At 48.6% G+C, this 23,743-nt stretch overlaps 1 protein-coding gene across 1 annotated transcript in view; it reads right to left on the bottom strand.

Moving 5' to 3' along the window:
* The window catches only part of LOC135057098 (uncharacterized), a 122,173-nt gene extending 98,932 nt beyond the window's left edge, over positions 1 to 23,241 (bottom strand). The window contains exons 1-4 of the mRNA XM_063962999.1: positions 23,031 to 23,241; positions 21,379 to 21,457; positions 18,751 to 18,848; positions 18,387 to 18,597 (exon numbers count right to left, since the gene is read on the bottom strand). Coding sequence (XP_063819069.1) covers positions 18,387 to 18,597; positions 18,751 to 18,848; positions 21,379 to 21,412 — 343 coding nt within the window. The 5' untranslated portion in view covers positions 21,413 to 21,457; positions 23,031 to 23,241. The remainder of the gene's footprint in view (positions 1 to 18,386; positions 18,598 to 18,750; positions 18,849 to 21,378; positions 21,458 to 23,030) is intronic.
* Between the last annotated feature and the right edge of the window lie 502 nt (positions 23,242 to 23,743).

Consider the following 23,743-nt stretch of genomic DNA (forward strand, 5'->3'; position numbering starts at 1 on the left):
AATGGTGCAGCGGAGAAGTCCTGGAATATTTAAAGACCACCCTGGGTATCCGAGTTTTTGGATTCCCTAGCGGCTCTCATGATGCGTTCCTTAACAGTAAAGAAATGCACATGGAGGAGGGTGTCTTTAGGAAGGTCAGATGACACGGTGCGTGGTCTAGGGAGGCGATGGATACGGTCTATTAGGAGCTCTGCGGAATCCGCAGCGGGAAGGAGTTTCTTAAATAAAGCAGTGGCATAGGACTCTAATTCAGAGTTGGTAACAGAGTCGGGGATGCCCCTGATCTGATAATGTTTCGTCGTTTTTCTGTCCTCCATATCCTCTAGCTTAGACTTAAATTGGTCCAGATCTTGTTGTTGGTGATTGTGAGAAGAGATCAATTTGTTGTGGGAGGCGACCAGTTCTTCCACCTTGCGTTCTAAGTGATCAGTCCTGTCCCCTAAAGCTACCAACTCGGTCTTGACCTCGCGGTTGGCAGAGGTCAGATCTTTAGAGAGTTCCGACTTGAAGGCAGACAGAATCTGGCAGAGGGATCTTACGGCTAGAGGAGCATCGGACTCACAATCTACTCCCGAAACTGAAAAAGCTGAGGACAGGACACTAGACCCCACAGGATCCGGCATGGTAGGAGGAAAGGAGATGCTTTGCAATGGGGAGATCTGGAGAGGCTTCTGGGGGGGGGAGATTTTGGGAGGCATGGATCTTTGTTTTTTTAGGAGGCATTTCTCATCGACAGGGATGTATCCAGAAAGCAATAAAAGGCACACCCTGAGGGCCGGGTCCAATCAGAGGAGAGGTGTGAAACAGGAGTACTCAGTCACATTGGTAACACGTACGTGTTGATTAGGCAAACATGAGTGGCGGTGGGAGGAGTGAGGAGCACTCACATCATGTATTCTTCACAAATATAAGGCGACAGGGCCATAGGGTAGGAAGCTTGAAAGTATGATCAGAGACCGGAGCGGGATAAATCGGCACACAAAGCAATGGTGCACCAGGGGTGAGGATACACTTTTAAGAAACAGCAGGCTAAAGAAGACCGGTGTTCTCCGGCTTCCTGGCCCCAGTTGCTGCCTTGGCGGCTGAAGCTATTTAAGAGCAGGCACTTCCCCTCTCAAAACCCCCCAGTGGGTGTCAATCAACGCCCAATCCCCCACTTCCCACGCAATAGAAGGCCGCAATTGGTGGAGACAAAAATGCAGTGAGCCGTGGGAGAGAGAGTCACAGGCCCCCGTAGCTCTGGAATGAGGGAGGAGACCAGCTGATGCACTCCGGAATCAGGCGGCAGGAGGGAAAGGTTATCAGCTCCCCACGGCGCCCATGCGCCCCTGGCGGGCAGACACTTTAGCTGAAGGCCGCAACTCCAGTGTCTCGGGGGAGCTGCAGGGCGAGCTCCCTTCTGCGCAGGACCACAGGAGGGTAGATACACAGGCACAGTGGAGGTGTGGGTGATGCTGGGGATCGTGGGCTGTGCTGCAGGCTGAAGACCGCTGGACATACCCTCGGCCGTGTGGGTCCTGGGAAGGGGGTAAGCGCTCAGGCACGCTGGGGGGTGAGAGGGGAGAAGTATCGAAGCGATGAGGGAGGAGGGCTATGAGGTAGGAGCAGAGCAGGGCAGTACCTGGACATTCGGCTGGGAGCTCCAAGATGGCCACCGGCGGCGGGTCTCGTCTAGTAACTGCAGCTCCCAGGGGCAGACAGCGGAGCCACTTGGTCTTGAGAGCGTCTGAGGGTCTGGGGCAGGTAGGAGGAGCGATGAGGGCTATCACCGGCGAGCTGGGAGGCCGTTTCGGTTCCCGTTCTGAGCGCATTACGGTCCTGGAGCTCGGATCCGGGGAGGCCGTAAACTCGAGGCCCCTGCTTCTGGTCCAGATGTAGGCCTCAAACAGAAAGGAGGTGAAAGGGCTACCCGGCGGTATCTCTGTGCCCAGGGTGCTGCACGCAGCCGTGGGCAGAATTAGATCTAGGTTGCAGGATAGAAAACAGAGAGTTGTGGTAAATGGAGTGCATTCACATGAGGAAAATGTTACCAGTGGAGTACCCCAGGGATCTGTACTTGGACAAGTGCTTTTTAATATCTTTATTGGTGACATTGCAAATGGCATTAAAGGGACAGTATGCCTTTTTGCAGATGACACAAAGGTATGCAACAGGGTAGACACACCAGGTGGGGTAAAACAAATGATTGAGGATCTAGGTAGACTAGAGCAATGGTTAAGAGTCTGGCAATTACAGTTTAATGCCAAAAAATGCAAAATTATGCACTTGGGTCTCAAAAATCCAAAGGCTAAATGTCGTATTAATGGCACTATACTGGAAACTACTGAGGAGGAAAGGGATCTAGGAGTCACTATTTCAGATGACTTAAAGGCAGGTAAGCAATGTAACAAAGCAATGAGGAAGGCTAGTCAGATGTTTGGCTGCATTGGGAGAGGAATCAGCAGCAGAAAGAAGTAATAATGTCACTGTATAGGTCATTGGTACGGCCTCATCTAGAATACTGTGTTCAGTTCTGGAGGCAATATCTTCAAAAGGATATTAATACATTAGAGATTGTACAAAGAAGGGCAACTAAAATGGTGCATGGCCTACATCACAAAACATACCCAGAAAGACTAAAAAATCTCAATATGTATAGTTTGGAGCAGAAAAGAGAAAGAGGGGACATGATAGAAACTTTCACATATATCAAGGGTTTTAACAAAGTCCAGGAGGGAAACATTCTCCATTTAAGAGAAGCTATAGGACAAAAGGACATACACTGAGACTGGAGGAAGATTCACGGGAAATTTGAGGAAAAAAGGACTTCACAGAAAGGGTAGTGAACAAGTGGAATAGCCTCCCATCACAGGTGGTAGAGGCTAAGACAGTAGAGCAATGTAAACATGCATGGGATAGACATAAGGATATCCTTACAAATAAATAAGGATCAAATAAGGTTAGAGATAAAAGGGGAATTTAATACCTACCGGTAATTCCTTTTCTCGTAGTCCGTAGTAGATACTGGGAATTGAAGATTACCACGGGGTATAAATTGGGTCCACTGGAGCCTAGCACTTTAAGAAATTAATAGTGTGTGCTGGCTTCTCCCCTCTATGCCCCTCCTAGCAGACTCAGTCTAGTAAAACTGTGCCCAAGGAGACGGACATACTTTGAGAGAAGGATATAACACAAACAGCGGTGAGGTAACAAACCAACACACAACAATAACAAGATAGCTGAGCTAACCAAAACAGAGGAAAGCAACGCTACTATAATAAAGGATAGCAACGCTAACCAAACATGGAACAGGGAAAGCAACAGCAAACCCAACCAAGAGCACTTACAACCAGGTAAGCAGGAAACAAAGCACTGAGGCGGGCGCCCAGTATTCACTACGGACTACAAGAAAAGGAATTACCGGTAGATATTAAATTCCCCTTTTCTCTAACGTCCTAGTGGATACTGGGAATTGAAGATTACCATGGGAACGTCCCAAAGCTCCCAGACTGGGTGGTAGAGTGCTGAGACCCTTGCAAAACCGCCTGACCAAACTAAAGGTCATCCTTGGCCAAGTATCTGCCCGGCACAACTGAAAGGCTGAGACACCCCGGGCAGCTAGCCAGGAAGAACCCACCGACCTTGTGGAGTGGGCCTGAATAGAACTTGGCAGCAGTAGAGCTGCTGAGGTATAGGCTTGTTGAATAGTCAATTTGAGCCACCTAGCAATGGACAGCTTAGTGGCAGGGCGACCAATTTTAGTAGCATCATAAAGGACAAAAAGCGAATCAGACCTCCTGTGATGAGCCGTCCTTTTGATGTAAATCTTCAAAGCCCTAACCATATCCAGGGACTTTGGAGCAATGGAAGCATCAGATTACACTGGAACCACAATCGGTTGAATCAAATAAAAGGCCGACACTACATTCGGCAAAAATTGTGGGCGAGTTCTGAGCTCCGCCCTATACTCAAGAAATATCAAGTACGGGCTCTTATAGGATAAGGCCCTCAATTCTGATACCCGTCGAGCAGAAGCTAAGGCCAGTAACATAACTGGTTTCCACGTTAGGTATTTCAAGTCTACCCTATGTAAGAGTTCAAACCAGTCCAACTGGAGAAAGGTCAAGACCACATTGAGGTTCCGCGGAGCTGTGGGAGGGACAAAGGGCGGCTGAATGTGCATAACCCCCTTAGAAAGGTCTGTACTTCTGGAAGTACCGCCAGTTGTATCTGGAAGAAGATGGAGAGAGACTAAATCTGAACCTTGACGGAGCCTAATCTTAGGCCATTATCCACGCCTGCCTGCAGGAACAGTAGAAACCGGCCCAGATGAAAATCCATAGGGGAATATTTTCTACCCTCACACCAAGAAACATATTTCTTCCAAATACGGTGGTAATGTTTGGATGTAACCGCCTTACGGGCCTGGACCATAGTTGAAATAACCTTGGAAGGGGGACCCTTTTTAGTTAAAATCTCCCTCTCAACTTCCAAGCCAGCAAACATAGCCGCTGTAAGTCTGGATAGACAAAAGGTCCTTGTGTAGCGGCAGAGGCCAGGGTTCCTCCTGAGCCAGGAGGTCTGCATGCCAGGCCCGTCGAGGCCAATCTGGGGCAATTAGCATTGCCTGAACTCTATCCTTTTTGATTATTTTCAAAACTATTGGAATGAGAGGAAGTGGAGGAAGCAGGTACACAAAGTGGTAAGTCCATTGTGTCGTCAGAGAATCCACCGCTATCGCTTGCGGGTCTCTCGTTCTGGAGCAGTAATGACGGAGCTTCTTGTTGAGACAAGAAGCCATCAGGTCTATTTGTGGAAAGCCCCACCAGTGAATCATTTGTTGAAACACCTGAGGGTGAAGGTCCCATTCCCCTGGATGCCTGCTTAGAAAGTCTGCATCCCAATTGTCCACTCCTGGTATGTATATGGCTGAGATGGTCCTTGCATTGGCTTCCGCCCACAGGAATACACCTCTTGCATTGCAGCCCTGCTTCTTGTTCCTCCCTGTCGACTGATGTAGCCACTGCCGTTGCGTTGTCCGACTGAACCTGGATGGCCTGATTTTGAAGGAGGTATGAAGCTTGCAGGAGAGCATTGTAAATTGCTCTAAATTCCAGGATGTTGATTGAAAGCGCACAACCATTTCTCCTGAAACTGCGCCCCTTGGGTCATAGCTCCCCAACCCCGGAGGCTGGCATCCACTGTTACCAGAGTCCAAGACTGGGATCATTCCCAGGAAATTAATTTTCTGCAATGGCTCCAGGTGAGATTTCTTGAAATTGAGGACCCATCCGTGATCCGTAAGCAGTCGAGTAGTCAAGTTGATGCTGTGCAGCAGCTGTTCCCGGGACACAGCCTTTATCAGGAGATTGTCCAGGTACGGGATTATGTTGACACCAATCATACGCAATTGCAGCATCATCTCTGCCATGAGAATACCCTTGGGGCTGTGGAGAGACCAAAGGGTAACGCCTGAAACTGGAAGTGTTGGTCCAGTACAGCAAACTTGAGGAAAGCTTTGGATATGCAGGTGTGCATCCTTGTTATAGAGGGATACCAGGAACTCCTCCAGACTTGCTATCTCTGCTCTGAGTGATTCCATCTTGAATTTGAACACTCAAAGAGGTAGCAAGATAGCCCTTGCTAGAGGTGAAGCTGGTAAGCCTGACCTGAAGAATCTGAGAGGAGGAAGTTCCTGGAATTCCAGCCGGTACCCTTGGGATATGAGATCCCTCACCCAAGGATCCTGGCAAGACTCTGCCTATCTGTGGGCAAAGTGTTGAAGGTTAGCACCTAGCAGCCATGCTGCTGGGGCCACCCGTTATGCGGAGGGCTTTGTGGAAGAGGATCCGGAGGCCTGGTCCGTAGTTCCAGCAGCTGCTGGTTTACAGGACTTACCGCGATTTCCTCTAGCAGCATTCGAGGCACATCTGGCTCTGCCTCTAAATCTGACCACAGGAAAGGACTGCAGAGAGGGCCCAGGATAGGTACGTCTAGCAGGTGGCGCAGCAGACGGCAGATATGTAGATTTACCTGCAGTCGCCTGAGATATCCATTTGTTCAGTTCTTCCCCAAACAAGGCACCACCTCTAAAAGGAAGGTTCTCTATCCCTTTCTTAGAATCAGCGTCTGCTGACCATTGTGGCAGCCACAAAGCTCTGCGAGCCGATACCGCCATAGCCGAGGTACGGCCTTTAATGATACATAATTCCTAACCAGCCTCACTCATGAAGTTTGCAGCATCTTGGACATGTTGTAGTAATGTAACTATCTCCTCTTGAGGTAGTGTATGCAATCCTTTTAAAATAACATCAGACCATTTGACCATGGCCTCTGGAAATCCAGCCGCACACTATGGTAGGGCGTTGGGCTACACCTGCCGCAGTATAACTAGATTTAAGAGTAGTCTCAATTTTGCAATCAACAGGCTCTTTGAGAGAAATGGCCCCGGTACAGGTAGTATAATTATACGTGACAGCCTGGACACAGACGTATCCTCTGTTGGGGGTTTTCCCAGATTTTCCTGTCCTCTATAGGAAATTAGAAGGAATGTAGTACCTGTTTAGGAGTAATACATTTTTTATCAAGATCTAACCATGCTGCCTTTGACAGAGAATCTAATTCCTTAGAAACTGGGAAAGTTGCAGAGGATTTTGGCTTTACGTTAAAAATAAGAATTTACTTACCGATAATTCTATTTCTCGGAGTCCGTAGTGGATGCTGGGGTTCCTGAAAGGACCATGGGGGATAGCGGCTCCGCAGGAGACAGGGCACAAAAAGTAAAGCTTTAGGATCAGGTGGTGTGCACTGGCTCCTCCCCCTATGACCCTCCTCCAAGCCTCAGTTAGGATACTGTGCCCGGACGAGCGTACACAATAAGGAAGGATTTTGAATCCCGGGTAAGACTCATACCAGCCACACCAATCACACTGTACAACCTGTGATCTGAACCCAGTTAACAGTATGATAACAGCGGAGCCTCTGAAAAGATGGCTCACAACAATAATAACCCGATTTTTGTAACTATGTACAAGTATTGTAGATAATCCGCACTTGGGATGGGCGCCCAGCATCCACTACGGACTCCGAGAAATAGAATTATCGGTAAGTAAATTCTTATTTTCTCTATCGTCCTAGTGGATGCTGGGGTTCCTGAAAGGACCATGGGGATTATACCAAAGCTCCCAAACGGGCGGGAGAGTGCGGATGACTCTGCATCACCGAATGAGAGAACTCCATGTCCTCCTTAGCCAGGGTATCAAATTTGTAGGATTTTACAAACGTGTTTGCCCCTGACTAAATAGCCGCTCGGCAAAGTTGTAAAGCCGAGACCCCTCGGGCAGCCGCCCAAGATGAGCCCACCTTCCTTGTGGAATGGGCATTTACATATTTTGGCTGTGGCAGGCCTGCCACAGAATGTGCAAGCTGAATTGTATTACACATCCAACTAGCAATAGTCTGCTTAGAAGCAAGAGCACCCAGTTTGTTGGGTGCATACAGGATAACAGCAAGTCAGTTTTCCTGACTCCAGCCGTCCTGGAACCTATATTTTCAGGGCCCTGACAACATCTAGCAACTTGGAGTCCTCCAAGTCCCTAGTAGGCGCAAGGCACCACAATAAGCTGGTTCAGGTGAAACACTGACACCACCTTAGGGAGAGAACTGGGGACGAGTCCGCAGCTCTGCCCTGTCCGAATGGACAAACAGATATGGGCTTTTTTGAGAAAAAAACCACCAATTTGACACTCGCCTGGTCCAGGCCAGGGCCAAGAGCATGGTCACTTTTCATGTGAGATGCTTCAAATCCACAGATTTGACTGGTTTTAAACCAATGTGATTTGAGGAATCCCAGAACTACGTTGAGATCCCACAATGCCACTGGAGGCACAAAAGGGGTTTGTATATGCAATACTCCCTTGACAAACTTCTGGACTTCAGGAACTGAAGCCAATTCTTTCTGGAAGAAAATCGACAGGGCCGAAATTTGAACCTTAATGGACCCCAATTTGAGGCCCATAGACACTCCTGTTTGCAGGAAATGCAGGAATCGACCGAGTTGAAATTTCTTCGTGGGGCCTTCCTGGCCTCACACCACGCAACATATTTTCGCCACATGTGGTGATAATGTTGTGCGGTCACCTCCTTTCTGGCTTTGACCAGGGTAGGAATGACCTCTTCCGGAATGCCTTTTTCCCTTAGGATCCGGCGTTCCACCGCCATGCCGTCAAACGCAGCTGCGGTAAGTTTTGGAACAGACATGGTACTTGCTGAAGCAAGTCCTTTCTTAGCGGCAGAGGCCATAAGTCCTCTGTGAGCATCTCTTGAAGTTCCGGGTACCAAGTCCTTCTTGGCCAATCCGGAGCCATGAGTATAGTTCTTACTCCTCTACGTCTTATAATTCTCAGTACCTTAGGTATGAGAAGCAGAGGAGGGAACACATACACCGACTGGTACACCCACGGTGTTACCAGAACGTCCACAGCTATTGCCTGAGGGTCTCTTGACCTGGCGCAATACCTGTCCCGTTTTTTGTTCAGACGGGACGCCATCATGTCCACCTTTGGTATTTCCCAACGGTTTACAATCATGTGGAAAAACTTCCCGATGAAGTTTCCACTCTCCCGGGTGGAGGTCGTGCCTGCTGAGGAAGTCTGCTTCCCAGTTTCCATTCCCGGAATGAAACACTGCTGACAGTGCTATCACATGATTTTCCGCCCAGCGAAAAGTCCTTGCAGTTTTTGCCATTGCCCTCCTGCTTCTTGTGCCGCCCTGTCTGTTTACGTGGGCGACTGCCGTGATGTTTTTCCCACTGGATCAATACCGGCTGACCTTGAAGCAGAGGTCTTGCTAAGCTTAGAGCATTATAAATTTACCCTTAGCTCCAGTATATTTATGTGGAGAAAAGTCTCCAGACTTGATCACACTCCCTGGAAATTTTTTCCTTGTGAGACTGCTCCCCAGCCTCTCGGGCTGGCCTCCGTGGTCACCAGCATCCAATCCTGAATGCCGAATCTGCGGCCCTCTAGAAGATGAGCACTCTGTAACCACCACAGGAGAGACACCCTTGTCCTTGGATATAGGGTTATCCGCTGATGCATCTGAAGATGCGATCCGGACCATTTGTCCAGCAGATCCCACTGAAAAGTTCTTGCGTGAAATCTGCCGAATGGAATTGCTTCGTAGGAAGCCACCATTTTTACCAGGACCCTTGTGCAATGATGCACTGATTTTAGGAGGTTCCTGACTAGCTCGGATAACTCCCTGGCTTTCTCTTCCGGGAGAAACACCTTTTTCTGGACTGTGTCCAGAATCATCCCTAGGCACAGCAGACGTGTCGTCGGGATCAGCTGCGATTTTGGAATATTTAGAATCCACCCGTGCTGTTGTAGCAGTATCCGAGATAGTGCTACTCCGACCTCCAACTGTTCCCTGGACTTTGCCCTTATCAGGAGATCGTCCAAGTAAGAGATAATTAAGACGCCTTTTCTTCGAAGAAGAATCATCATTTCGGCCATTACCTTGGTAAAGACCCGGGGTGCCGTGGACAATCCAAACGGCAGCGTCTGAAACTGATAGTGACAGTTCTGTACCACGAACCTGAGGTACCCTTAGTGAGAAGGGCAAATTTGGGACATGGAGGTAAGCATCCCTGATGTCCCGGGACACTATATAGTCCCCTTCTTCCTGGTTCGTTATCACTGCTCTGAGTGACTCCATCTTGATTTGAACCTTTGTAAGTGTTCAAATTTTTTTAGATTTAGAATAGGTCTCACCTAGCCTTCTGGCTTCAGTACCACAATATAGTGTGGAATAATACCCCTTTCCTTGTTGTAGGAGGGGTAATTTGATTATCACCTGCTGGGAATACAGCTTGTGAATTGTTTCCCATACTGCCTCCTTGTCGGAGGGAGACCTTGGTAAAGCAGACTTCAGGAGCCTGCGAAGGGGAAACGTCTCGACATTCCAATCTGTACCCCTGGGATACTACTTGTAGGATCCAGGGGTCCTGTACGGTCCCAGCGTCATGCTGAGAGCTTGGCAGAAGCGGTGGAATGCTTCTGTTCCTGGGAATGGGCTGCCTGCTGCAGTCTTCTTCCCTTTCCTCTATCCCTGGGCAGATATGACTCTTATAGGGACGAAAGGACTGAGGCTGAAAAGACGGTGTCTTTTTCTGCAGAGATGTGACTTAGGGTAAAAACGGTGGATTTTCCAGCAGTTGCCGTGGCCACCAGGTCCGATGGACCGACCCCAAATAACTCCTCTTCCTTTATACGGCAATACACCTTTGTGCCGTTTGGAATCTGCATCACCTGACCACTGTCGTGTCCATAAACATCTTCTGGCAGATATGGACATCGCACTTACTCTTGATGCCAGAGTGCAAATATCCCTCTGTGCATCTCGCATATATAGAAATGCATCCTTTAAATGCTCTATAGTCAATAAAATACTGTCCCTGTCAAGGGTATCAATATTTTTAGTCAGGGAATCCGACCAAGCCACCCCAGCTCTGCACATCCAGGCTGAGGCGATCGCTGGTCGCAGTATAACACCAGTATGTGTGTATATACTTTTTATGATATTTTCCAGCCTCGTGTCAGCTGGCTCCTTGAGGACGGCCCTATCTATAGACGGTACCGCCACTTGTTTTGATAAGCGTGTGAGCGCCTTATCCACCCTAAGGGGTGTTTCCCAACGCGCCCTAACTTCTGGCGGGAAAGGGTATACCGCCAATAATTTTCTATCGGGGGGAACCCACGCATCATCACACACTTCATTTAATTTATCTGATTCAGGAAAAACTACAGGTAGTTTTTTCACATCCCACATAATACCCTCTTTTGTGGTACTTGTAGTATCAGAAATATGTAACACCTCCTTCATTGCCCTTAACAAGTAACGTGTGGCCCTAAAGGGAAATACGTTTGTTTCTTCACCGTCGACACTGAAATCAGTGTCCGTGTCTGTGTCTGTCGACCGACTGAGGTAAAAGGACGTTTTAACGCCCCTGACGGTGTTTGAGACGCCTGGGCAGGTACTAATTTGTTTGCCAGCCGTCTCATGTCGCCAACCGACCTTGCAGCGTGTTGACATTATCACGTAATTCCATAAATAAGCCATCCATTCCGGTGTCGACTCCCTAGAGAGTGACATCACCATTACAGGCAATTTGCTCCGCCTCCTCACCAACATCGTCCTCATACATGTCGACACACACGTACCGACATATAGCACACACACACAGGGAATGCTCTGATAGAGGACAGGACCCCACTAGCCCCTTGGGGAGACAGAGGGAGAGTTTGCCAGCACACACCAAAGCGCTATATTTTACAGGGATAGCCTTATAATAAGTGCTCCCTTATAGCTGCTTTTATAAAATCACAATTTCGCCAAATTTTGCCCCCCCTCTCTTGATTTAACCCTGTTTCTGTAGTGCAGTGCAGGGGAGAGCCTGGGAGCCTTCCTGACCAGCGGAACTGTGTGAGGAAATGGCGCTGTGTGCTGAGGAGATAGGCCCCGCCCCCTTTTCGGCGGGCTCGTCTACCGCTTAAAAATGGATTCTGGCAGGGGTTAAATATCTCCATATAGCCCCGGAGGCTATATGTGAGGTATTTTTTTGCCAAAAAAAGGATTTTCATTGCTGCCCAGGGCGCCCCCCTCCCAGCGCCCTGCACCCTCAGTGACTGCCGTGTGAAGTGTGCTGAGAGCAATGGCGCACAGCTGCAGTGCTGTGCGCTACCTTAAGAAGACTGAGGAGTCTTCTGCCGCCGATTCTGGACCTTCTTCTCTTTTCAGCATCTGCAAGGGGGCCGGCGGCGAGGCTCCGGTGACCATCCAGGCTGTACCTGTGATCGTCCCTCTGGAGCTAATGTCCAGTAGCCAAAGAAGCCAATCCATCCTGCACGCAGGTGAGTTCACTTCTTCTCCCCTAAGTCCCTCGATGCAGTGATCCTGTTGCCAGCAGGACTCACTGTAAAATAAAAAACCTAAGCTAAACTTTTCTAAGCAGCTCTTTAGGAGAGCCACCTAGATTGCACCCTTCTCGGCCGGGCACAAAAACCTAACTGAGGCTTGGAGGAGGGTCATAGGGGGAGGAGCCAGTGCACACCACCTGATCCTAAAGCTTTACTTTTTGTGCCCTGTCTCCTGCGGAGCCGCTATCCCCCATGATCCTTTCAGGAACCCCAGCATCCACTAGGACGATAGAGAAATTAGAGATGAGCGGGTTTGGTTCTCAGAGAACCAAACCCTACCGAACTTTGCCTTCTGAGTCCGGATCCGAGCTGGGCTCGGATTTTCCCTCTTGACTCGGAAACCTGAACTCTGCAAAACGTCATCATTCCGCTGTTGGATTCTCGCGGGATTTAGATTCCATATAAGGAGCCAAGCGTCCACGCCATTTTCACTCCAGTCTCGGAGAGTATATAGAGAGGACGTGTCCTCAGTGTTCAGTGTCTTGTGTGTTCAGTGTGTTGGGGCGCGAAAGTGGGGTGGCAAGTGTTGTGCTGCTCAGTCCAGTCCAGTGTAGTCACTCAGTGTATTGTTGTGCTGCATCAGTCCAGGGAGTCACCGTGTTGGTGTTCTCTGCTGCCATATATCCAGTGAAGCTGTAAAGTGGTGCTGTGTTGTGCTGTCCAGTCCAGTGTAGTCACTCAGTGTATTGTTGTGCTGCATCAGTCCAGGGAGTCACCGTGTTGGTGTTCTCTGCTGCCATATATCCAGTGTAGCTGTAAAGTGGTGCTGTGTTGTGCTGTCCAGTCCAGTGTAGTCACTCAGTGTATTGTTGTGCTGCATCAGTCCAGGGAGTCACCGTGTTGGTGTTCTCTGCTGCCATATATCCAGTGTAGCTGTAAAGTGGTGCTGTGTTGTGCTGTCCAGTCCAGTGTAGTCAGTGTATTGTGCTGTATCAGTCCAGGCAGATATATCCAGTGTAGCTGTAAAGTGGTGCGGTGTTGTGCAGACCAGTGGTAGTGTCCTGTGTCATCAGTAATTCCAGTGACGATATACGCTGCTGCTATATGTCCACTGCTGCAGTATAACAATTATAACAAACTGTTGGGCTGGCAAGTGTTGTGCTGCTCAGTCCAGTCCAGTGTAGTCACTCAGTGTATTGTTGTGCTTAGGGAGGCCAATCCCGGGATCGGCAGGATCCCGGGATTTAGGCCCAAAAACGTCCGGGATTCAATCCCGGGATTGGAAGCTCCAATCGCGTGGATTGAGGGATCAGCGTTGAGCGTCCTCAGGACGCTCAGACGCTGCCCAGCTACCTCCTCCTGTCTCCCCCTGCGCAGCGTGACCTGTGACTGTGAGGTCACGCTGCGCTTTCAGCAGCCGCCGAGCCGGAAAGTACGGCGGCCTTCACCCGCCGCCTCCTCCCAGCTCACCCTGTACTCACCCGCTGCCTCCTCCCGGCTCCCCCACACTCACCCGCCGGCTCCTCGTCACCCGCTACCTGGCTGTGCAGGTACGTTTTTTTTTTATGTCTGTAGGGCGGGAGGGGCGGGGCGTGGGGGGCAGCCGGACACAGTCTAAAGCCAATCCCGGGATTGACAATTTTTCAATCCCGATACCCGGGATTGAAAAAATGGCCCGGGATTGGCTTCCCTAGTTGTGCTGCATCAGTCCAGCCATTCACAGTGTTGGTGTTCTCTGCTGCCATATATCCAGTGTAACTGTATAAAGTGGTGCTGTGTTGTGCAGACCAGTGGTAGTGTCCTGTGTCATCAGTAATACCAGTGACGATATACACTGCTGCTATATATCCACAGCTGCAGTATAATAATTATAACAACCTGTTGGGCTGCATCAGACCAGTGGTAGTGTCCTGTGTCATCAGTGATTCCAGTGACGATATACATTGCTGCTATATATATCCACTGCTGCAGTATAACAATTATAACAACCTGTTGGGCTGCATCAGACCAGTGGTAGTGTCCTGTGTCATCAGTGATTCCAGTGACGATATACGTTGCTGCTATATATATCCACTGCTGCAGTATAACAATTATAACAACCTGTTGGGCTGCATCAGACCAGTGGTAGTGTCCTGTGTCATCAGTGATTCCAGTGACGATATACGCTGCTGCTATATATATCCACTGCTGCAGTATAACAATTATAACAACCTGTTGGGCTGCATCAGACCAGTGGTAGTGTCCTGTGTCATCAGTAATTCCAGTGACGATATACGCTGCTGCTGTATATATCCATTGCTGCAGTATAACAATTATAACAACCTGTTGGGCTGCATCAGACCAGTGGTAGTGTCCTGTGTCATCAGTGATTCCAGTGACAATATACGTTGCTGCTATATATATCCACTGCTGCAGTATAACAATTATAACAACCTGTTGGGCTGCATCAGACCAGTGGTAGTGTCCTGTGTCATCAGTGATTCCAGTGACGATATACGTTGCTGCTATATATATCCACTACTGCAGTATAACAATTATAACAACCTGTTGGGCTGCATCAGACCAGTGGTAGTGTCCTGTGTCATCAGTAATTCCAGTGACGATATACGCTGCTGCTGTATATATCCATTGCTGCAGTATAACAACCTGTTGGGCTGCATCAGACAGTGGTAGTGTCCTGTGTCATCAGTAATTCCAGTGAAGATATACGCTGCTGCTATATGTCCACTGCTGCTGTATAACAATTATAACAACCTGTTAGGCTGCATCAGACCAGTGGTAGTGTCCTGTGTCATCAGTAATTCCAGTCATTCCTGTGATGCATATTGTCTCATATAACTCCCAAAAAATAATGCAGAACAAAAATTTTGAGGAGAAAATAGGGAAAGATCAAGAAGAACCACTTCCTCCTAGTGCTGAAGCTGCTGCCACTAGCCATGACATAGACTATGAAATGCCATCAACGTCATCTGCCAAGGCCGATGCCCAATGTGATAGTAAAGTGCGTGTAAAATCCAAAATTCATTAAAAAAGAACCAAAAAAAGAAATTTAAATCATCTGAGGAGAAACGTAAACTTGACAATATGCCATTTACGACACGGAGTGGAAAGGAACAGCTGAGGCCCTGGCCTATGTTCATGACTAGTGGTTCAGCTTCACATGACGATGGAAGCCCTCATAACTGAGGCCTTGACAATTATGTTGGTGTTAGATGTGCGTCCGGTATCCGCCATTAGTGCAGTGGGATTCAGACAATTGATGGAGGTATTGTGTCCCTGGTAACAAATCCCAACTAGATTCCACTTCACTAGGCAGGCGATAGCGAGATTTTGCCATTTAATTCCAGTGATTTGGACGTATAATTCCAGTGGGAATTGTTTGTGTCGCTTGGCTTAGTCATACAGCTACCTCATTGCACCTCTTTGACATCTTTGCATGAGGTGCTAATATCGTCACAGATTGCAGATGTGCGCACCCCCTGGGATCATGTGGGTAAGTGGATATTTTCGTTAGGGTCTTAATTCCCCAATTAATCCGTATTGGATAGTCAGTTTCTTGAGGAAGCTTCCTAAAATGTTCCTATTCCTCTTCTTTCCCTCAAACAGACAAAAATGGAGGGATATAGTGAAGTACAGTTTTATTGATAACAACTAAAATAATAGAAACAGTTCCAGCACCATAAGTGGGGCAAATGTGCGTACCAGAATGAGTGGGGTGACCAAGTAAGGCTACCCTGAAGAACTTATGGGATTTTATAAACAGGTACCTCCTGGGAAAACAGCTCCGTCTATCCCCTGGATCCCAGACTCCTGGACACTTCCACCGATTTCCTGGTCTCCTGCTGTCTGTCCCCAAAAACACCTATTGATTTCAGTGATTTATAATTATTAATTACAGTGATCTTGCTAATTAGTTCCAGTGAGTTGGAATTGTTTGCGTCGCTTGGCTCAGTCATACAGCTACCTCATTGCACCTCTTCGACATCTTTGCATGAGGTGGTTTGGGGCCTAGTTTTTGAAAAGTACCATCCTGTGTGACACTGCCGTATGAGTCCATGGGGTACTGCTGTATTAGTCCTGGGATACTGCCGTATAAGTCCACCAATTGCAGAATTTTATTTTAAAGTGACTGGAGTGTGCTGGAGATGCTGTCAGTGGACCGAACAATTGCGGCCCACTCTCGACATTCAGCCACTGCGTGACACTACTAGATGGGCCAGGTGGTTGTGTCGCTTAGCTTAGTCATACAGCAACCTCGCTGCACCTTTTTTTCTTCTTTGCATCATGTGCTGTTAGGGGCCTTTTTTTATATCTGCCCTCCTGTCTGACACTGCAGTGCCACGCCTAGATGGGCCAGGTGTTTGTGCTGCACACTTGTGTCGCTTATCTTAGTCATACAGCCACCTTGGTGCAACCTTTAGGCCTAAAAACAATATTGTGAGGTGTGAGGTGTTCAGAATAGACTGGAAATGAGTGGAAATTGTTATTGAGGTTAATAATACCGTAGGAGCAATATACCCCCAAATTCTGTGATTTTAGCCATTTTTATGGTTTTTTTTTCCAAAAATCATCCAGATCCAAAACCAAAACACAAAAGGGTGGTTTTGGCAAAACCAAGCCAAAACCAAAACACGAAAAGTGCCCGCCGCACATCTATAGTTAAAATGCAATTCCTCTGTAGGTTCTGCTTCCTTGTCTGGAATATCAAGAACCGCCCTAGTAGCAAATATTAGGGCCTCAACTCCCGAGGACAGGGAATTATCCTCGTCCTCCCCTAACTCATCCTCATCTAATTCTAGTAATTCAGAATCAGTCAGACTGCAATATCTGTGGGAGAGTACGTTTATGTGAGGCCACCAGGGGGGGCTGGGGAGCCTGTCTGTGGTCAGTAGTGGTTAACATGAACGTGTCCATAGACTGTTTCAGGGTTTGCATCTCCTGTTTAGCCGCAGCTAACTCTGAATTTATGTTTGTAATCATATTTTTAAAGGAATCTATCCACTCAGGTTCCTGCACATCACTATCCTGTGAGGGTAGTGAACATTGGGTACACATTAGAGACCCCTTGGAGGAAGGTGTAAACCTAGCCTTGCATGAAGTACACAGACTTATTGGTAGACATGCTTTGCAGAAAACACAGAGTGAAAATAGAAAACACAGTGCAGTATTATAGAGACAGCACACTTACACTAGACAACCCTGAATGGAGTGACACAGAGAGGAACTGGACCAGCACACGATACCGCAGTCAGAGCAGCGCACCGCTGGGTATATATCATGTAATTTATCTCACAGTGGTCAAACCGCTGATACTGCGTTCCCCCCTTCACTATAACCCCCTGGTACCTGTTATCGGTGGTGATACAGTAGGTCCTGTGGAGGAGAAGCCCACATGCCGCCTATACAGCAAGCGCCGCAGCAGGAAATGGCATCTCAGAGCCGCTGGTCCCGCTCTCCGGGAATCCCCACCCCACTTAATGGTGCGCAGTCCCTCTCAATTATTTATACTGGCGACTCCTTATATTATAAAAAAAAATAGTGCGCAACACCCTTTTCTTTAGCAAATCGCCAGTGCGGGTAGTCAGCGGGCACCACAGCCCATAGCTGGGTGATCGCTGTCCACTCATGCCGCCATTTTGCGCCTGGGACCCACTAGCCAGGACCCCGGCATATTACTCACCGCACCGCATCTTCGGCATCTGTTAGGGGTGGCGGCATGCTGCCGGTGTGGGCTCACACACGAGGGGTATGAGATCAGCACCTCAGGTGTATGAGATACACCAAGAGAGTGTGGGGAAGAGACTGGTCAGATCTCTGGGCTGGTAATACACAGTGACATGATGTGAGGGGGAGAGCAGGAGTATAATAGGGGCTGATGTCTCGTGATGTATGAGATGCACCAGAGAGTGTGGGGAGGAGACTGGTCAGATCTCTGGGCTGGTAACACACAGTGACATGATGTGAGGGGGAGAGCAGGAGTATAATAGGGGCTGATGGCTCCTGATGTAGGAGATACACCAGAGAGTGTGGAGAGGAGACTGGTCAGATCTCTGGGCTGGTAACACACAGTGACATGATGTGAGGGGGAGAGCAGGAGTATAATAGGGGCTGATGTCTCGTGATGTATGAGATGCACCAGAGAGTGTGGGGAGGAAACTGGTCAGATCTCTGGGCTGGTAACACACAGTGACATGATGTGAGGGGAGGGCAGGAGTATAATAGGGGCTGATGTCACCTGATGTATGAGATACACCAAAGAGTGTGAGGAGGAGACTGGTCAGATCCCTGGGCTGGTAACACACAGTAACATGATGTGAGGAGGAGAACAGGAGTATAATAGGGCCTGATGGCTCCTGACTCCCCCACTGAGCTGATACACTTCAGTCATTAGTCTGTACTGGCAGAGGAGGGTGTAGGATAAGAGATTGCTGTAGTGTCTGAGTAAGGAGAATTTGTGACTCTGCTCTGCAATCAGTATTTATTACTCACCTGTGCTGATATCTGTGGGGATTTCCTCCTCCTTACACTGCTGATCACTCATTACATACGTCTCTTCTTCTTTTCGCTTTATATCTTCTCCCTTTATATCAGTCACATACATCTCTTCCTCTTCCTTTATACCTTCTATCATAATATCAGTCATATATGTGTTGTCTTCTCCTGCTATATCATCTGCTTTTATATCAGTCAGTTCTTTATGCTAAATAACACATAAAAAAATGAAATAACATATTCGGCTTTCTTCAACTGAAGTAAATGAGGTTTATTAGTGTATGAGACACAGCTGCTCTACAAATCATATAATAACAGTCACTCTGGTATATTAGCGACCCTAACCCTAGATCCCACCTACCTGATCCTCCTGTGGGATCCTGTGATTCTCCTCTGTACAATCCTGGGAATACAGAGGACGGGGACATCTCTTTGGGATATCTCTGTTACTGGGCCCATCTGTAGGAGACACACAGTGACTGAGTACAGTATATATATGTGATTATCAGATGATGTGTGTATATAGGGGTATGCCTGGCATTTAAAGCACACAGGCCCACCTCGCATCAGCACCTGGTTCCTGGCATAGACTCCTCCCCTTACTACTCCTGACTCCTCCTACTGTTACAAATAGAATTAATATTAGCATAATATGTAGGAGTACACGTTATATATTAACATACACACAACAGGGCGTATCCTGCAGGGGAGTCAAACATGTGCCATAATCAGACATTTGGAAGCGGATATAACGCTTTGCGAGACGGTCGGAGCTCCGCGATTCCAGCCAAACTCGTACATTTGTTTATAAAGCAGCATTCATTTACAAGGCAATTAAAATTGCTTTAAAATTACGCACGAGTTCGGCCCCCAGTATTTGGTTGCTTCTGGCTCTAGGGCCAGTGCCGAGGTTTTCGGTGCCCGCACTGCAAACTATACATGTATGCCCTCCCTGTCATATCTTATAAAGGGATAGCGCAAAAGAGGGGTGTGGTATCACAAGGAAGAGGCGTGGCCACACAATAGTATCCCCAATTCAAATTAAGCCACACAGTAGCACAATCTTATTCACATTGTACCCACATTATACCATACAGTGTCACTTATACACATTACAACACACAGCAGTACCCATTATACACAATGCCCACAGTAGTGCCCCCCATACTAAATGCTCACAGTAATACCCCTCATATTCATTGCTCACAGTAGTACCTCTTCTACACAATGCCCACAGTAGTGTCCCTTATACACAATGCCCACAGTAGTACCCCTCATATATATTGCTCACAGTAGTACCTCTTCTACATAATGTCCACAGTAGTGCCCCTTATACACAATGCCCACAGTAGTGCCCCTTCTACACAATGCCCACAGTAGTGCCCCTTCTACACAATGCCCACAGTAGTGCCCCCTCTACTCAATGCTCACAGTAGTACCCTTCATATTCATTGCTCTCAGCAGTACCACTTCTACACAATGCCCACAGTAATGCTCCTTATACTCAATGCTCACAGTAGTGCTCCTTCTACACAATGCCCACAGTAGTGTGCCTCATACACAATGCCCACAGCAGTACACCATCTACACAATGCCCGCAGTAGAGCCCCTTCTACACAATGCCCACAGTAGTGCCCAATTCTACACAATGCCCGCAGTAGTGCCCCTCATACTCAATGCTCACAGTAGTACCCTTTATACACAGTGCCCATAGTAGTGCCCCTTATACACAATGACCACAGTAGTGACCCTTATACACAATGACCACAGTAGTGCCCTGTCTACACAATGCCCACAGTACTGCCCCTTCTACACAATTCCTAAAGTAGTGCCCCCTATACACAATGCCCACAGTAGTACCTCTTCTACACAATGCCCACAGTAGTACCCCTTCTACAGAATGCCCACAGTAGTGCTCTTTATATAATGCCCACAGTACTGCCCCTTCTACACAATTCCCAAAGTAGTGCACGTTATGCACAATGCCCACATAAGTACCCCTCATACTCAATGCTCACAGTAGTACCACTTCTACACAATATCCACAGTAGTGCCCCTTATACATAATGCCCAGTGCAGAGCCACTTATACACAATGCCCACATTAGTAAGGCTCTTTATAACAGATTATGCCACGCAGTAACAAATGCTCTGACAAAGGAAACAACATGGCCTCCCAGGCCCCTCTTTATATACCCAAACATGTGGCAAACGTAGGTCACTTCAGGGGCCAAACAGAAGTGACATCATCACCAACATTGGCATAAACAAACACATAAGCAACATACCAATAATACTAATAGTTAACATAGACCCCAAAAAACAAACACATACTCTGCAATGCAGACCCATAATAAGGTGCAAACTGTATCCCATGGCGCTCAGTAATAGTAATACTTTTAATGTGTGGAGATGGGGTCCTTAATAGTGTAAACAACCCAATTACTGGTAGCGTAACTGCACATTCCTGAAAAGCAGTCAAAAACAATGGTAATCAAACCCAAATAAACTACTAAATAACAGAAGCAGGAGGGGGCTTACTTCACTGATGCCAAGAATCATGGATGCTGCCCACACCATAACCGGTGGTGTCACGCCGGACCGCAACCGGAAGTCCACTGGTGTGCACAAACCGGTAGACCAGGTAAACCCACAAGTGCGGGAGGTGCTACAATGAGGGGGGGAAGGCTGGTCAGAGTGGAGGGGGGACGTGTCAATGGAAACTATCTAGCCTGTCGGAGACCGAACTGGGTGCAGGGGGGAAGTACAGCGGGCATAGTGTGTTCATGTGACAGAGTAGCCTTTGCCTTGTGTTTGGAATCGCTTCAGTGGGTGGGGCCTTGGACGGACGACTGCTGGAAAACGATTCCTCATTACAGCAGATCACGGATATCTGCTGCTCGGCTGAACCGCCAGATGGCCAGTCTGGCCCTGTGTAGGGGGCCCCATACCTGCTCTCCCCTGTACAATACATGACAGTCTCCTCTTACCCAGTGATGTGAGGGGCCGGTGATTCTCCATCATCACGTCCTTGTACAGACCCCTGTGTTCCTCTATACACTCCCCCTCCTGCATGGAGAGAAAAAAAATTACTTATGCCATTCCATCAAAGGAGGGAAACCATCTAGTTCTCCCCCAATGATGGCAAAACTAATCAACTTTATCCATAAAATATCGATGATTATGAATCATCGATGGTCGATGGCCACCCCTAAGCTGTGGTGAGGAGGGCTATCATCCATACTTGGTCAGTTATACCTAAAATTACAGCCTCCTGCAGTGACAGAGCCTCCTGTGTGGCGATCGTGATGTCCGTCCTTTGTCCTCAGGCTTCCGAAGAGACTTTGGGAAAGCCAAGTTAGTTACCCAGGTCCTGAGCGCTGCAGATGCCCTGTAGCTACGGGGACTTCCCCGGTCATAAAGCCTCCGGTAGGCATTTTCTGCAGAGCCATAGACTAAAAAACTGTACCTGGGACGCACAGTTCTGCAGTAACTTATAATAGGTGACAGTAACCCATACACACCTGTATTATGGTAACATCAGGGTCTGCACCACCTGTATTACGGTAACGGTGGGGTCTGCACCACCTGTATTACGGTAATGGTGGGGTCTGCGCCACATGTATTACGGTAACGGCGGGGTCTGTGCCACCTGTATTACGGTAGCGGCGCGGTCTGTGCCACCTGTATTACGGTAACGGCGGGGTCTGCGCCACATGTATTACGGTAATGGCGGGGTCTGCACCACCTGTATGACGGTAATGGCGGGGTCTGCACCACCTGTATGACGGTAATGGCGAGATCTGCGACACCTATATTACAGTAACGGCGGTGTATGCACCACCTGTATTACGTTAACAGCGGGGTCTGCGTCACCTGTATTATGGTAATGGTGAGTTCTGCGCCGCGTGTATTACGGTAACGGGTGGGTCTGCTCCACCTGTATAATGGTAACAGGAGGGTCTGCTCCACCTGTATCACGGTAACGGCGGGGTCTGCGCCACCTGTATTATGATAATAGCTGTGTAGTATGCTCAACCTGTATTACGGTAACGGCGGGGTCTGCACCACCTGTATTACGTAACGGCGGTGTCTACACCACCTATATTACGGTAACAGCGGGGTCTGCGCCACCTGTATTACGGTAACGGCGGGGGTCTGCGCCACATGCATTACCGTAACGGCGGAGTCTGCGCCACCTGTATTACGGTAACGGCGGGGTCTGCACCACCTGTATTACGTAACGGCGGTGTCTACACCACCTATATTACGGTAACAGCGGGGTCTGCGCCACCTGTATTACGGTAACGGCGGGGGTCTGCGCCACATGCATTACCGTAACGGCGGAGTCTGCGCCACATGCATTACGGTAACGGCGTGGGTCTGCGCCACATGCATTACCGTAACGGCGGGGTCTGCGCCACATGTATTATGGTAACGGCGGGGTCTGCGCCACCTGTATTACAGTAATAGGACACTAGAGTCTGAGTCACCTGTATAGGGATAATGCAGCACCAGAGGCTGCTCCAGCTGCACTATAACAAGGCATTAGAGGCTGAGCAGCTCTGGTGTCAGGTTGCTGTACTACAGGGGGAGCAGCCCCCTGTATTAGTAATAATAATAATAATAATAATATCATTACCTGCTGCCAGACACAGCAATGGCTGCTCTCTGCTCCTGCTGCCTTTTGGGATTGATAGAAGGAAGTCGGAGCTCGGACCAGGGGACAATGGCCGCTGCTCCGGACGTCCCACTTCCAGAGAACCTATTGCTGCTGCAGCAGCCGGACTGGTCTACAATAAAATGGCCGCCGGCCTTCTGCACTGTGCACATGTATGGTAATAATTATTACAGAGGGCGGTGCTGTGGCCGGGGTGTAGGAGGGGAGGGGCCAGTCACCAGGAAGCGGCCTGTCTCAATCACACCTCACTTCCGACCTGAGCGGTCCACCTTACATTCGTCTTGTGCGTTCCATCTTACTTCCGGCCTGTGCGTTCCACACCCAGGAAGTGGATGTTATCGGTTGCAAAATTTACTCAACCGTTGCTGCAGCCTCCCAGTGTCCGTCGTGATCAGGTTATGGCGTCTTATTATACAGGGGGAGCAGCCTGTGGTGTCCTGTTACTATACAGGCGGATCAGTCTGTGGTGTCTGGTTTCTATTATGCAGGAGGAGCAGCCTGTGGTGCCCTGTTACTATACAGGAGGAGCAGCCTGTGGTGCCCTGTTACTATACAGGAGGAGCAGCCTGTGGTGTCCTGTTATTATGCAGGAGGAGCAGCCTGTGGTGCCCTGTTACTATACAGGAGGAGCAGTCTGTGGTGCCCTGTTACTATACAGCAGGAGCAGCCTGTGG

Source organism: Pseudophryne corroboree, chromosome 3, assembly GCF_028390025.1.
Source record: "Pseudophryne corroboree isolate aPseCor3 chromosome 3, aPseCor3.hap2, whole genome shotgun sequence".
Lineage (NCBI taxonomy): Eukaryota > Metazoa > Chordata > Amphibia > Anura > Myobatrachidae > Pseudophryne > Pseudophryne corroboree.